Source organism: Ostrea edulis, chromosome 1 (genome assembly GCF_947568905.1).
Source record: "Ostrea edulis chromosome 1, xbOstEdul1.1, whole genome shotgun sequence".
Taxonomy (NCBI): domain Eukaryota; kingdom Metazoa; phylum Mollusca; class Bivalvia; order Ostreida; family Ostreidae; genus Ostrea; species Ostrea edulis.
The window spans coordinates 11236284-11253194 of record NC_079164.1 but is presented as its reverse complement, the minus strand read 5'-3'; the positions used below and the strand labels follow the sequence as shown (position 1 = coordinate 11253194).

The 16911-nt window shown below is 34.9% G+C and overlaps 2 protein-coding genes across 4 annotated transcripts in view; one reads left to right on the top strand and one right to left on the bottom strand.

Annotated features, from left to right (window-relative positions):
- Positions 1–2460: 2460 nt before the first annotated feature.
- On the bottom strand, positions 2461–5602 carry LOC125664109 (cysteine sulfinic acid decarboxylase-like). Its single transcript, XM_048896655.2, has 6 exons — positions 5477–5602; positions 4417–4845; positions 3969–4282; positions 3457–3852; positions 3093–3344; positions 2461–2976 (listed from the first exon to the last, which is right to left on the bottom strand). The coding sequence occupies exons 1-6, from the start codon at positions 5493–5495 to the stop codon at positions 2713–2715; spliced, it is 1674 nt and encodes a 557-aa protein (XP_048752612.1). The 5' UTR covers positions 5496–5602; the 3' UTR covers positions 2461–2712.
- A 6264-nt stretch (positions 5603–11866) lies between these two features.
- LOC125664110 (telomerase-binding protein EST1A-like) overlaps positions 11867–16911 on the top strand; it is a 56636-nt gene continuing 51591 nt past the window's right edge. The window contains exon 1 of one of the 3 annotated variants that reach the window (XM_056152662.1): positions 11867–12027. In XM_056152662.1, the coding sequence (XP_056008637.1) occupies positions 11889–12027 (139 nt within the window). In that variant the 5' untranslated portion in view covers positions 11867–11888. The remainder of the gene's footprint in view (positions 12028–16911) is intronic. The other 2 variants (XM_056152663.1, XM_048896656.2) reach the window with 2 other exon arrangements.

Below are 16911 nucleotides of genomic sequence, written 5' to 3'. Positions count from 1 at the left end.
ATCTTAATTAAATAGTTCAGGAGATATTAAAGAGGTAAGATTTTTATTAAAAGTAGGTCAAACTTACAGGTCAAGGTAACAAGGCCAAGCTTCACAAAATGGTAAGGTCTTGCCATAAAGATTGATTGATTGCTTGTATATTGTTTAACATCCCGCTTGAGAATTTTTCACTCACATATATATATATATATATATATATATATATATATAGAGAGAGAGAGAGAGAGAGAGAGAGAGAGAGAGAGAGAGAGAGAGAGAGAGAGAGAGAGTAAAGGGTTGCAAAATTTAAGCCTACGCTCGGCGCTTACGGCCTTAGAACAGCGAGGGATTTTTATTGTGCCACACCTGCTGTGACACGGTACCTCGGTTTTTGCGGTCTCATCCGAAGGACCGCCCCATTTAATCACCTCTTACGACAAGCAAGGGTTGCTGAAGATCTATTCTGACCCGGATCCCCACGGGACATAACGAAGCTATATACAAAATATGAAAGCACTACCTTAAATAGTTTAGGAGATATTGAATAGGTCAGGGATTGTTTTTTTAAAAGTAGGCCAAACCCCAAGGTCAAAAGATCAAACACCATTGAGTACAAGATCTTGCCATAAAAAATGTATATACAAAATTTGGAAGCTACATTTAAAATAGTTCCGAATATAATTATTTAATAGGTTATGTTTTCTTAAAAGTAGGTCAAACTCCGAGTTCAAGGTCACAGGGTCAAATATCATGATATCAAATGAAAGGCCTTACCATAACAAATATACATGAACATAAAATATATGAAAGATCTGCCTAAATAGTTCAGGAGATATTGAATAGGTCTTTATCACACAATATGACATCACATGAAAGATCGATTTGTTAAATATGTATATAAAAAATATGAAAGCCCTAGCTAGTTTAATGTACGTCGCGGGTTTACAGACCTTTTTTCTCTCACTCGAAAACCCCACCTGAAAATTTGACCGATGTATCTTGAAAATGTATATACTACTCTGTGAAAATTGTTTTTCATTCAACAGCACATTTTTAACTACATGTAATTACGCTTTCAACATACCATTGTTTTAATAGTAGTAACACCGTTTTCCGTTGAATTATATAGAAAATAATAGTAATTGACTTTATTCATTGCATAATTCAACTTAAAATAGATAGAATTTGGTGCTGTTTATCTTGATAATATTGATTTAAAGGGGGAACAAAAACAAGTTGAAAAATATTTATGAAAAAAAAATATGGGTTCAAGAGGCTTTTGAAAAGATTGCCATATATCAGCATATAACACTTTGATCCCTCATTGTGGCAACACCCTACCCCCGGGGACCATGATTTGTACAAATGTGGATCTAGTCTATGTCAGGAAACGTTTGGGTAAATTTCAACTTTTCTGGCCCAATGGTTCTTGAGAAGTATATTTTTAAAGATTTTCCCTATATATTTGCATGCAAAACTTTGATCTATTGTGGCCCCACCCTATCCCGGGGACCATGATTTGAACAAAATTGAATCTGTTCTATATCAGAAAGCTTTCATGTAAGTTTCAACTTTTCTGGCCTAGTGATTCTTGAGAAGATTTGTGAATATTTTCCCTATATATATATCTCCTATTGTGGCCCCACCCTATCCCGGGGATCATGATTTGAACAAACTTGAATCTGCTTTATATGATCAGGGAGCTTTCATGTACAATATAAGTTTCAACTTTTCTGGCCCAGCGGTTCTTGAGAAGGTTTTTAAAGATTTCCCTATAAATTTGCATGTAAAACTTTGATTCCCTATTGTGGTCTCACCCTACCCCCGGGGGCCATGATTTGAACAAACTTGAATCTGCACAATGTCAGGAAGCTTTCATGTAAGTTTAAACTTTTCTGGCCCAGTGGTTTTTGAGAAGATTTTTAAATGACCACCCTAGTTTTGCATTTTCGTGATTATCTCCCATTTGAGGGGTACATGGCCTTTTTTTTTTTTAACAAACTTTTATTTACTTCACTCATGGATGCATGGATGATGTGTACCAAATCTGACTGAAATCGGCTTAGTGTTTCTGGAGAAGAGATGAAAATGTGACAAAGTTACTGACAGACAGACGACAGACAACCGATGATCATAATAGCTCATTTGAGCTTACAGCTCAGGTGAGCTAAAATGTTGGAGTCCTATCAGTATGTAAGCCCCCCCTCCCTATATATGTGTCCTATCGCATTTTGCACAGATCCCAATATTGACTGGTCCATTGAATTGAACTGACATTTGCTACAAGTGTACATAAAAACTCTCATGCACGTTTTCCATGTAGAAAGTTCCTAAAGCTTCATGAATTTGTGAGTGCTTAAATACACGTACTACTTATTCGCAAAGTCTAGACATCGTTGAGACACAGATAGCAATGTTCACCATCAACCCAATGCTTCTCTAATCAAGCTACACTTATATTACAATTATGACGTAACACAATTGAGGATTCAAAGGTTTTATTCTTATTTTGAATTTTTTTACAGGGTTTTTTGTACTTTTTTTCTCATGTCATAACAATAACAATTCTTCTCATATATCATGTGCACATTAAAAATATTTATACAAAACAGCTAATAGAATAAATATGAAAAGAAATCGGGAAATAACAATTATGTTCTGTCAAACAAAAGCCCGATTTAAATGCAATGATTGTCATAAACAATGTACAAATGGCAGTTGTAAGATGGATTCTTAGAGATTTTTTCCTAATCGATCGATTTCGTCGACAACGAACTCCATGTCACTTTTCACAATGTCCAAATTGGAAATAATCATTCGGAAAAAGTTCACTAAGTCGCCATCAGGTTGATAGCCCACCATCATAGAACCGGCTTTCATCATTCCTTCCTTGACCTTTGGCCCCACTTTCGAGATTTCGTTCCACCATTCGGATGTTCTCTCCTTACCTCGGAGTCTCTCTGGTATATAGTAGAAACAGACATTGGTGCATTCGGGCTGTAAAAATAAAAAGGTTTCGTGAGCAAAATTTTACAACTGTACACATGATTTACAACAACTTTATATCAATTCCAAATTTTTTCAATACTCAAAAACTTGTGATATTATATTACCTCGGAAATAAGCTCGAAACCTTCTCGTTGTTTGACAAGCTCAGCAAGGTATTTGGCACATTCAAACTGGTTATCAATATCCTTCTCAAACCCTTCATCTCCCTTGTTCTTCCACATAATCCAGAGCTTTAACACATCGTTCTTGCGTCCACACTGGATGGACTTGTCGCCAGAATCGTAGGACACGTCATAGAACTTGTCCTGCTGGAAGAGGTAGGCGGCATTGGCAGAATGGCACTGCTCCAGTAGACCCTGAGGAAACAAAAATATCCCAACATATCATATCTATCATTTTCAACATTTATTACAGGAGAGTTGATATTTTTACCCTGGAGAACTTTGAAAGAATGAGATGTTTATTTACCTTATGTCGCGTGAAAACGAGGGAACATTGTTGTGGAACGCCCATAAGTTTGTGAGGATTCCACGTCATCGAGTCGGCCCTTTCCACGCCCCTCAGTAGAGATCGGTAAGTTTTGGACAGAAGGGCCCCGCCTCCCCAAGCACCATCAACATGCATCCACAGACCATGTTTCTTGCAAATGTCAGCAATATCGTCAATAGGATCAAAAGCACCTAGCACAGTTGTACCGGCAGTAGCGTTCACAAAATATGGAGTCTTGCCCTTTTCTTTAGCCTCCAGGATTTTCTTTTCCAAATCTTCGGGGATCATTTTTCCCTTTGCGTCGGTCTTTACGGAAATAAGGTTGTCAAGTCCCATACCCATGAAAGCCACGCCCTTAGCTATGGAATAATGACACTGCAAATAAAACATATACCATCAGCACATACAAAAATAACCATTTCCTGTAGGATATGGTTTAATGCTAAATCATGATCTTATTTTTTTTTTTTCTATTTTTTTTTTATATTCACCTTTTCTGAGGTAAATGCACAGATGTCCGGGATGCCCCTAATGCCCTTCTTCTTGATCTCTGGATACATAAAATATCTGGCAATGTTGAGCGCATACATGTTAGATATGGAGCCGCCTGGACAGAACATTGCATCTCCGTCCTCGAACCCGATTTTCCCCAGCATTTTGTCTATGACGACCCGTTCCATGAGACTGAATACTGGCGACACCTCGTAAGTGTACAGGCTAGCATTCAGGGTTTCCGTCAGCCAGCATCCTCCCAAACTATACTCATCGAGTCCACCATACAGCTGGTTAAAGAACCTGGGGTGAGCTGTAAACGGAAAATCAAATGCTCAGTTATCGAATAAAAAACCTATGTTTAATGAAAAGTTTTTAGGGGGGAAAAATAAATAAGATGCAATTTAAGGAATCGCGTAAAATTGTGAGAGAGTTTGCGTTTCTTACCAACTTTCACGCTGTATTTGATGACGTCCTGGCAAAGACTTAGAATTTTCTCGTCAGACGTTTTACTTCCTAGGTCGAAGTCTATTTTCTTCCTCAGGTCCTCGGGATGCGTAAATTCGAGGACTCTTTCATTGCGGTCGCGGGCCTTCATGAATCCATCTCTCAGCATTATCTCGTACAGTTTATCTAGAAATTCATGCTTCACTTTCTCGTGTTTCGGGGCTTTCTTTTCATGCTTTTTAAGGTCATCACTATAACTTTCTTTCGTCTTTATAGTCACATTATTTCTACACAAACTGTTCTCTTTGTTGGACTTCCTGACGGGCTTGTCGCCTGTAATAGTAATTCTCTGCTTTTCTGACGGCTCCACTTCGAAGTCATTCTTGTCGTGGAATCTTTTCTGAGCACAACTGTGCACTTTGTATGAATCTGGACAAAATAAAGGTAGAACACTCTTATAAACGTCACGCAGAGAGTCCATTAACTCGTGTAGCAAATCAGTATTTATTGATTCAAGGAAAATTCCACTTCCCCGTGGACTGTTTAACATGTGCGCGATCAGCTGATTCTCAAAATAGAAACAGCTGGCGAGTACCGGAAAATTCCAGTATAAAATAAATACTAAATAAAATACTAATTAGAAAGATACCGTTTAAAAAGTTTTAAATACTTCAAATATACGCAATCGCTCCGATATTATTACTGAAACATAATTAATTCAAGTTAACTCAATAAATTATTCAAAAGCGATAAAATGTTCCGCATATCCTTTTTGAAACGAACATATACTGTATGCCCGAGAGGGCCCTAATTTGGAAATAAATCATATTCTATTCTATTCTATACTATTAACAATATTGTTGCAAGTTCTAATAAAATTCAAAGTTTTTCCTCTAAGCATGCATCACTTGGAAAATCCATTCTCAGATGTATATCAATTAATATCGTTGAAAATTAATATGCACCACAAATAATTCTAGTTTTTATCAGGGACCTATAGGTCCCTGTTTCAATATTCTAAAAATGTCAAAATTTAAATAGAAAATTTGTAAATTCTCACCTGTCATGCAACTGGCCATCTTGCAGCTGTAGATCTACTCTTCTTCAGTCGAACAGTAAAAATTAGATGCAGAATGCTGTGATACAGTCCCTTATATAAAGAGCATGCAAGCATAACCCCACTTGACCTATGAACTTTCAGTATGGGAAATTTTATGACTTGTCCGGATATTTTTTCCGTTACAAGTAATTCAGAAATAATTAAGCATAATTTTTCAAGATATTTTATGCATATTTAGGAATATATGAATAATTTTAGGACATAACTTTTGGTTTAGAAGTTTGTTTTGTGCTTTTAATATATCCACTGGGATGATTGGAATATATTCCGTTTTTATCAGAATGCATTTTCTCGTCGCGAATTCGTCGACTCAGGAATTACACGGAGGAATTTTACCGGGGAATCTTTCAATAATAAACCCAGGAAATTTTAACTCGCCATTTACACTCCCCAAACGAAAGGATGGAACAAACCCCGTGTTATTTGTTGTTGTTGTGTTTGTTGTTTCGTGTGATAGGCCTATATATATGTATATGAATAAAAATTATGATTTTGCACGTGCATTTATTGATATTGTAAATAAATTGTTCAGTATTTTATAGAAATAAAATATTATCCAGAAGTAATTAAAGAAGTTTTTGAAAACCTTTTACACTATAGTTTGTATTTACATGTATAGAATTATGAAGATTAATATGTCCAAACTCAATCCAGGACATGGGAGAAGAATGCAGTATCTATGCACATGTGCGTGCAATACATTGTGAAATACTGGACGCCAAGTTGCATTTTTGCTAACGTAAAGGGATGAATCTTTTATATGGATTCACTTTATTTAGCAATTTTCATTTAAACAAGAGACCTGTTTGTACTTGTAACAATTTATTAATTATTTGCTATCATAATGTAAGGAAAAGGAACTAATAGCAGTGGCGTAGCTTCCATTGAGGCAACCGAGGCTCCTCGGTAAAAAAACAACAACACCTTTTACGTTGTTAAAATGTCGATAGCTTCTGGGGGCGCAGCCCCCCAGACCCCCTGCCTCGGTAATATTCGAACCCAAGCTGCGCCTATAAATAGTAATCTAAATTGTCGGACAATGTCAGTTATAATATCCTTTCGATGCATATTTATGATATATGTTCAAAATAGAAATAATATTGCACAAACGTTGAAACAACGAGTATAGCATAGCATATACCGGTAATTAAATAACTACATGACAGGTTGTGTAACATGATCTAACTCATACTTATATGTGATTGTTGTTACAGGTGGATATAGTGAAACCTTTAAATGTATAACGACAGCAGATTGAACAAATGAATGATTTAAATCAAAATAAATAATTATTGTTAAATATTTATGAAAATAAAATAGATAATATTCACATAACTGGTTAACGATTATAGAAGCCCGTCATTCTGCACTTGAAAATTGCTTTGAAGAGTTCAAAATATTCTAATTTAAAATATTTATCTAATTTCATATATTCATGAAGAGAATGTATGTAACTTTTTACCAAGAAATTTGTATGAAAATACAATTTCTTTCAAAAGCATATTAATGTAAAATTCATAGTTAAATAACTCAATTTTAAAAGCAGGAATTCAAATTTTATAAATTCCTCCAGTGGATTATATTTGTTTGATAGCCCTTCAAAATTATACCATGATTGCAAAAACCACACCATCCATTTATTAGATATTGAAATATAATCGTTATACATGAATACCTTAAATCATAATTAATTTTTTTCCCTATATTATATCTAGTTTGATCCAGCGGTATTTATAGTGTTAAAACATTTAACGTAAAAAGGGATTAGGGATTGTACTATTTGGCCAAATGAGAGAGAGAAAGAGAGCGCGCAAATTTTGTTCTCTCTCTCATCCAAGACGATTGCAGTTGAATCCGCTCCTCTTGAACTTCTTATGACTAATCGGACGCCCTTACTGGTCCTATGCACAGTGTCAAATTGATATATATGTATACATGTAAGTATAATTGTGTTATTGAAGTGCCCGGTATTTGCAATTTGTCATATATTGTAAATTATGAATTCATTGACAAGAATCAGGCAAGAGACTATACCACGTCATAACATTCAACCATTTCTAATGAATTTTGCAGTTTGTCCAATTTCAATTCTTTATTCACTCAAACCCAGATCGCTAGTACATAGATATCATGATATTTACATATGTATAAAAAAAAGTTACTAGTAAAGGTTAAAAAAATAATCTGACGAGTCGACATCATTATCGGACAAGTTAACAGAATTATCTGACAAGTTAACAGAATTATCTGACAAGTTAAAATTATATATCTGACGAGTCGACATAATTGTCTGACTAATCAACATCAGAAAATTACGTCAACTTGTCGGCTAATAATGTCGATTTGTTACATGTACATCATGTCGACAAGAGTCAGGCTGTTAGTGGTATAAGCCTTTTCTGACAAGATGCTGAGATTCTGTTTTCAAGAGTATTATCTGACAATTCAACATAAAGATCTGACAAGTTATCATAATCTGACGAGTGGGTTAAAAAAATAATCCCACTATATAGTTTTTAGTTGTTATCATGATAACTGACAAACATGACTTGGGTAGCTATGATGCATATAGGGATTTCATTGCAAAATCACGTTCGAATGTAAATATTGATGTAACGACGAAGTTTGACCCTCGGGTCAATTTCGATACAGCGAATCGAGTCCACGAAGCCGTATATTTTTCCACCGGACAATGTCCTATGAGTTAACAAAGAAAGTCGCATATATAATTTTCCTTTGAGTTTACAAAGAAAAAAATCCAAGTTTTGAACCAGTTCCAAAAGTTGAATTTATCCTTTCAAAATTTGATTTATAAAAACTTCCAGGAGACCGGAAAAACCTTCATTTTTACTTATCTGTCCATTCATCGCCAAAATAAATAAAACTCTCTCTCTCTCTCCCCCCTCTTTCTCTCTCTCTCTCTCTCTCTCTCTCTCTCTCTCTCTCTCTCTCTCTCTCTCTCTCTCAACGTGTTTAATGTGGACGTCCTCATTCGAACTGTGATAAAATAACTTTGAGAGTCTTTCAGTATGGACATGACTTCACACTACTTACCTCCACTAATTCTGATCTACAGTACCTGGCCATAAGTGAGTCATCATTTTATTTTTCCCCTATATATTTCTTTGAACTTTTTTTTGAAGAAGAAAAAAAAGTAATTGCAGCTTTACTTGTTGATCATTTTTCATGATTTCAAAAATGCAGAATTGCTTGCAGTTTCTTCATATGATTTTGAAATAATGTTATCTGTAGGTGTTGCGGTAAAATCACAGTCAAGTGCAAAATGAAAGTTTACGGCATAAATCTTGAAAGAAATTATAGTACATGTATTTTGAGGTTTAAAACATTTTGCCTTGATAATTTCATAAACTATTCTCATTGATCGTGGTATCACAGTTTGTTTAGCATCATAGAATTTTTGGGGGGAACAATTTCGCATAATAAGTGAAAAAAAAATTATGAAAATTTAGACTAAATTGATCTCACAATTTTGTATAAAATTGATTTTTCAATGAAATATATGGTGAAATAATTGAAAAGATGACTCACTTATGGCCAGGTACTGTATCTATTAATACATATTTTGTCACCCAGTGCTGTTCAAACGTTCGTGTTGATCCGATTCACAACTATTTATTTCTCTTCCATATGTGTATATATGTGTGTTTAAAATCCTATTCTATACAATATATCGTCTTTTATACAAGAAGATGGACTTGTAGAACACTTAATGCATTATGGGTGTCTCTCTTTGCGCCCCCCCCCCTTTCCTTTAGACTCTTTAAGTCTGTATCGTACTATATTTGTAATCATATTGTTATGTATTGTTGGAATGTGATGTTCAAGGTCATAGTTCAATAAAAATATACGTTATGTCCATGGTTTGAAAGAGTAACGAACATTGTTTCTAAATCTTTCACATTCTGTGGGTCACATTAATGGGAAGGCTTTTGAAAAATTGTCCTCACTTTACACGTTTGGGCCCCTTTCTCTTTCTCTCTCTTTCTTTCTCTTTACTACTTGCTATTCCAGTCACATTGTTTACTAACAGCTCTTATACATATAAGCCCATTGTTTGTTATTTAAGCAGATTTGCCATAATCCGACGAATGAAAACACCAATATGGAAATTTTCGGAATTAAGTTCACGTGAGAAACAATTTCTTTTGAATACAAAGTGTAACCCCAGGTGTACTTTATTGATCGCTGTTGGTTTTTTTTCTTTAGACAAGCCTATTCACAAGATATATACCGAACGTAACATGTAACAATCCGGCTCGGTCTGATCTTTGTATATTGATTATAAATACATGTGTGTGATACAAATGTTATATCCCACGAACAAAGTTCTAGATAGAATTAGATATATATTGTTCATGAAAATACATAAAATTTAATATATGTAGATATATAAAGAGAAAAATGCTTCAAAACTGTTTGAACCCCACCTTCAATATTTGAATCGAAGGACATTAAATCAATGACGGAGGGTGTTGTTGTTCTGGCTTGTGTTTCACTCCTTTGTGGGGGGTGGGGGGGTGGGGTGGGGTGGCGGGTGGCGGTGTTGTTCTGGCGTGGGTTTCCCTCCTTTGTGGGGGGTGGGGGGGGTGGGGGGTGGCGGCGGTGTTGTTCAGACTTGGGTTTCCCTCCTTTGTGGAATGGGGAGTGGGTGGTGTTGTTGTTCTGGCGTGGGTTTCCCTCCTTTGTTAACTAACACGGGGGGAGGGATGTGTTATTTATTGAGTATTAAAGTTCTACTATTTAAATAACCTTTTAGTTATGTATCATTGCGAAGTTTAAGCCATACTTACGACGATGGTGAAAATTTATAGTGCAGATTGTCCAGTAGGGGCCCTGTTACACTTGTAGCAGACTAAGTGCCCCTCCGCCTCTTTTAAATTGAGGGGGGGGGGTTATGGGTTCACGGCCAGGAGTTTTCAGCGTCAGTAAGTACTATCAACCAGGAAACAACGTCTCTTGGAATCACGGGGAACAAATACGTACACTGATCCCTCCCTGTCCACATTACCAAGCATTGGGGCTTCAATCGTGTTCAAGGCTTCCGTCATGCTCGTTATGCTAGTTGTGTGGGTATTGGCTCTTCTACTTTATTTATTCTTATATGCAGAGTTAGTTATATTGATATGCAAAGTAACGCCTCCCACTTGATGGTTTTGAAATCTGGGTAAAATAACATATCTATTATTATGATGATGATTATTTTCTATGCTCTTTAATCTTTACTTGTGAAGAATTTTAGAGAATTGTGAAGTATTAAACTTGTCCATCGGCTGCCCCCACCCCTCCTTTTTTTAAAGAACGACACGATACGTGCCTTACACAATCGATGATTTGCTACGAACACCAAGAATATTTTTTAAAACAAAATTTTGAATCTTTTAGGTTTTGTCACGGTTCTTTTGAGTCATGGTATGCTCTCTCTCTCTCTCTCTCTCTCTCTCTCTCTCTCTCTCTCTAACTCAAACTCTCAAATATATATAGAATAAAAAATAAACAGTACACAAAGTTAAAATTTTAACGCAAGCGCTTTCATTTCACATACCTCTGGCGTTAAATGTAAATTATTTATCTGCAGTCAGAAATTTAAATCACAGAAGATCATTGTGCAAGTTAAGAATTTCTTCTCACAGATTAAAAATCGAAATGGGTAGGTTTATCAACATTCCTACAAAGGACTGATTATTCACAAAATGCAAATTTAATTAATACCATTCAAAATGAAATACATTTTTGATAACGTGTGAAAAATACGATAACGAAAGAAAATATTTAATTTTGCTAAAAAAAAAAAAAAATATCCAAAATTTTCTACTTTAGATAATAAAAGAAAACAATATTTTGGTTATTCAACAAAGAAGAGAAAGAAATTCTTGATCTTGTGGGCAGATTTATAAATAATAACATGATATAGGCTAACAATGTATGTATGACATTTAGAAAAGAATCATGTGTTCTTGAGTACACGCCTTTTAAGATCTTGTTATTGATTAATATACATAATTATCCTATCGTTTGGTATCTCTTCTTTTCGATGTTGTTTGTCTATTTTGAACACTCTCTGATAAATACAACTTGAAGGAAATAAGCTTTAGAATTGAATATTTACAGATTACCATTCAGTAAAGTCTAATGATTCTGAGCGAAATAGAGAGGAGAAACTCCAGTAAAAGTCCATTTTTAAAATATGTTTGAACATGCTAGGAACATTTATGTGAATCCGCCTCTGTGTAATCGCGCACATGCGAAGAGAAGATAACCGGGGAATCGGCGTACACACAAACGTCCGAATGACCCAGAAAAAAACAAAAAAACTTCCCGTTAGAACTCTTTTATGTTTGAAGTTACGATATGGCGGCTATGGAAAATGGCCTCCAAATCTGAAATCGTTAGGATTACATACAAAGAATTGGAGTCTTCTGTTCACGACAAAGACAAATCACATAAAAATCCCGATAGAAGCAGTATTGATGGTAACATCATTCATATTTCACTCATATCTTATCCTAACTTTACGTAACTAAACGAACTACAAAGCTACTTTTGTTTTCAATTCAAATTTCAACGGATATTATATTAATGACGCATTGGAATATGTACTATATAAACGGTGGTGACTGTTCAGTTTCATGGAACTTTGTAATTTGTGTTTTTATAATTGATTTAGCTGTAAATTAACTTTATCTGTTACGAGTAGTAATCATTAACATGTGTGGAAGTTAGAGTTTCCTCGAAACTCTTTAGGCAGATATTCATTGATACCAGAATTATGTTGCTCTGACAAATATTTATGATATGAATGTTTACTCTGCTACCGTTAGGGTCAACACAAGTATGCATCCTCCTGAAAACCCAATCTATAACACAGGGCTAAATATTTCAGTATTCACCAGGTCCAGTCCAAAGACTATTTCTACCTACGTAGCTACTTATAGCTACCTAGGTATTTAAACCCTTTCCAGGTGGCTATTTCCACCCACTTTTTCCTTTACTTGCATTTCGTGGCCAAATGCAGGAACGGCGCAATATGGTGTGTACCAAATTGATTCACTTATATACACTGATGATGAATACCACAAAAATTGGACAAAAAATTATTAATTTATAACCTTTCAAATTTGCATCAATAACTGCTCCCAGTTCCATTTTCTAGGAGCTTAGGACCAAAGATATGTGATAAGAAGACTAGAATGTCTTACAAATCTGTATTAATTTTAAAGTTTATCTTCACACATTTTTACTTTAAAGGTTTTTGGGGAGATTTTTCATGCATTTCCTATACATTCTCAACCCTCGTAAAGTATTCAAAGTTACACTCCGAATTTTGCCGTGCACATGCACGTCAACATGATACATGAAACTAAATACATAAAACGATGGACCTGTTTAAAACATGCGCCTTAATTATTATTCATTTATATTTTCAAAAACAGGTAAAAGTAGGTAGAAGTAGCTACTTTAAGTAGGTTTAAATACCTATGTAGCTTTTAATAGCTATGTAGGTAGATATAGTCTTTGGACTGGACCTGTTCACAATAAATATGAAGTTAATGCATATAATATATATTCAAGTTTGCTACATGTTCCATCGCCTTTCTTCATTTTTATGGTAATGATACATTGATCTCCATTCATAAGCCTAGAATTTATCAAGCTCATTTTCATCATTAGATGTTCAGCTTTAAGTTGCATATATCATAGATCAGTCTGTAGACGTTGCACAGGAACCAGTAATTTTGCCTGTATTAATAATAGCTGGGGTCTACAGGGTTCGAAATTAACTCATGTCCGTAAGTCCGAGACTAGTAAAAAACGTGTCGGACTAGTGAACTCTCTATAGCACTAGTCCGTACGGACTAGTGAAAATCCGGAAATCAATCTTCAATTGGTAAAGATTTTTAGGAAGATTTGTCTGAGTCTCTTAGATGTTTGAACTTATGGTTGATTACCTGCATGGTCAAGTGTTTGCATGACTATGACATCCTGATCTTTCAAACACATGGAATGCGTTCGAGACTGCCGTTCTTCGAAAGTGCACAAATTGTCAAATTCCTGCCAATTCCGAACGCCGAGTACACATCACGAGAACGTGTTCTAGGTGTAAGAGTTGCAAGTAGTGTGGTCTGAGAACATGCACGTTTGTGCGCACATGTTCTCGTCATTTGCGACTCTAACACAGTAGTTCATAACACTATAGCTCATGACTTGGTCAATCGAGTGAATTTTATTGACTTTATTGATAAAATTTCGAACTCCTGTGACTCTAAAATCTGAGCACCAAAACAACAGGAACATCGATCTCGAACGCACTTATGGACATTTATAAAAGGATTAACTCGGAGGTTAATATTGCATGCTTCTGAAGATTTTAAATGCGAAATAAAATATGGTGGTCTCTTTTTCTTCTGTAGGTGTCAGAAATTGAATTGTTTGCAACTGTGATGTGTTTCGTTTGATTAAAATGAAGATCATTTTATGATATACTGGACGGACTAGTGAAATGCTTTGCGGACTAGTGAACATCAACAGTGACTAGTCCATACGGACTAGTGCTTGAAAAAGTTAATTTCGAACCCTGGGTCTATACCATACCACCCCCTAATTAGAAACTGTGTTAGTGTATTAAAACTAGGGGATGGTATGATAAAACCCCAACTATTATCATTAGAGGTAAAATTACCAGTTCCTGTGGACATTGTAAGTACAATATCTCATAATTAGTGAAGTTGTATGGTTGATTTTCTCCTTGTACATATGTGCAATCATGGCTAGAAAAAATTCTTTTTATTCACTGGTCATTTAGGCTATCGAATTAAATTGTTACTGATTAATTGGGAACTTTTGCGACCCGCAGTTTTCGGTTATTTCGGGTACCTGTTGCCCTAGTCCCTTTGGACCAGTGGATATGAAAACAACTGGCCCAAATTCTGTTCATGATTGAATAAGAGTAAAACACTTCCATATTATAATTGTTGATTTCAAACACATTTATTGTTGAACTATCATATTTTAACTAAGAAATAGTTTAGGAAAGAAAAGATCTAAAAGTAAAGAAAATTTTGTTTTGACTTTTATTAAAAATTGATATTTGAAAATTAGTCTTGGGCCTTGTTCTCAAGTAAACTTGGACAATAGTCAGTGTCATAATTGTTTTTGTCATTCATGGAAATGTAATGTCAAAGGATTACGAAAGTGTCGTAATTACACGACTCATTCTAGAATTCTAAGAAACATGTAGTTGAAGACAATTGGGTCCTAGGAATATACCACTTAATTTGTTCTTAGAAACATTTGTGAATTCATATACATTATGTTACTTCATAGTACAACTTAACGAGTGAAATCATTAGGTATTATTGTGCATCTGGTAAAATCCTAGATGCATTCGTGTGTAATTTACTAGCCTAATCTTTGAGGAATTTTGGTAAGCATTTAAATTAACCAGCTTTATGTGCACATGCTCTTTACAAAGCACTAGCCCAGATCCATAATTTACTGTAATTTACTCTGGCCCAGATCATCAGGCCATGAATTATTTCTCAAGTCCTGGCCAGCTAAAGGGGGGGGGGGGGGGGGGGGGCTGTCACTATGTTTTGCATCACTTGGTATACCAAGAAGATGAAGAAGTTGAAACTGGAAACTTAAATTATTTGAGCAGTTGCTATTTTTAGATGCAGAAAAACCAGTGGGTTGTATATATTCTTTTGCACGAAACAATCTCCTCAGTTAGATCTGCCGCTTCATCATTTGTTATTATGATGTCACACAGACTGTTACATCACATCTTTCCTGGCTATAATCAATGTTACATTGTACATTAGATCTACTCATTTCCTACACAAGCTACTGCATTGTGTAGGGGATTGTAAGAAAAAGGATGAAATTGAGTTAATCAATGTAATTTTATAACCAGTGATATATGACTTGGGAGATCAATAAGGATGTTTGCTAGGATTATGGGAATTTTTACTTGACATAGAGAATTTATTGGATTTGTGTATAGACTTGAAATTTTTTCTCTCCTCATCTTTTAGTTTAGTGCTCACTATATGAGTGTCCCATAGGTTAACTTGTTGTGTGTGCTGTTAGTTATAAATGTATACTATATTAGTTATGTACTGTGTTTCATAAAAAAGATACAGAGTTCTAGACTAATGGGTCCTTGGAAAAAAAATGACTTGTTCATTTATCAATTGGTATCAAGTCAATTCGTACACAAGCCAACTTGTTCATAGACAGTCAACTTGTTCATAGACAGCCAACTTGTTCATAGACAGCCAACTTGTTCATAGACAGTCAACTTGTACACAATTTTCAATAGTTAGCTCATATGCAGAATATTTCATGTATAACAGTGTAGAAGTTGACTTTTCATCATACTGGTACACAAAAATGACATATTTGGTGTGCCGAACTTATTGCATACAAAATTATATACGGGCCATTATCAAATTTCACAGATTTTTCAGTCACTCCAACAAATCTTGTTAATAAGCTATGTAAATGGGGAAAAATGAATATCCATGAATCAAGTATAAATAAGGTGTCATATTAAAATGCGTATTTTTAATTTCTGTCATACATTTAAAGAAGAAATTGACCCCAACCTACGGAAATTGGCGTTTTGAGGCTGTCAATAAATCCCGATCTTCTCTTTCAGATACAATACCATAATTAATTTCATATTTCATTTTAAAAATAAACTTGCACCATATAATTGTACTTTCTATTGAATTTTTTCATGAAATTATGATTCTGAACTTTTGACAAAATATCGTCAGAAGGTTAAAGATTCATGTACAAAAATTTCTGATAAGTGGTGTAACAGAAATGTAAAATTTAAAAATACATTGGGAAATTGATATCAAATTGATGTGTGGATACCCCCTGTCATTAGTGACATCACTTCCTGTCACCAAAAAACAATGCTTGAAACAGTGTGACCGTGAAATATTTTCAATTTTGGTAATTAAGTTTGGTTTAATGAGTACAGTTTAAAACAAGTCAATGGTGTAACACTGATTTCACAGATAATTTTCAAACTAGAAGCATGGGATGTTCATCCATAGTTCCTATTATAGATCTAATTTAGATGTAGCTTGCTGCTATCTGTATTTAAGGTACTCCTAAGGCTACATCGACATATTTAACCTCAATACATCATTGGTGTAAGGCCAAGTAAAATTAATTAGTAGATTATCATTCAAACTTCACAAAAAAATGGGGCGGGTGGGAGGATTTTATTTTTTATTTTTCGCCATGGTATTCTTGACCTCGAAAATGCCTTCTCTCATTGAGAAAAGGCTTTATAAATCATAATTACATGTGTATTTGGGTTTCTAAAAGGCAAAGTGAAA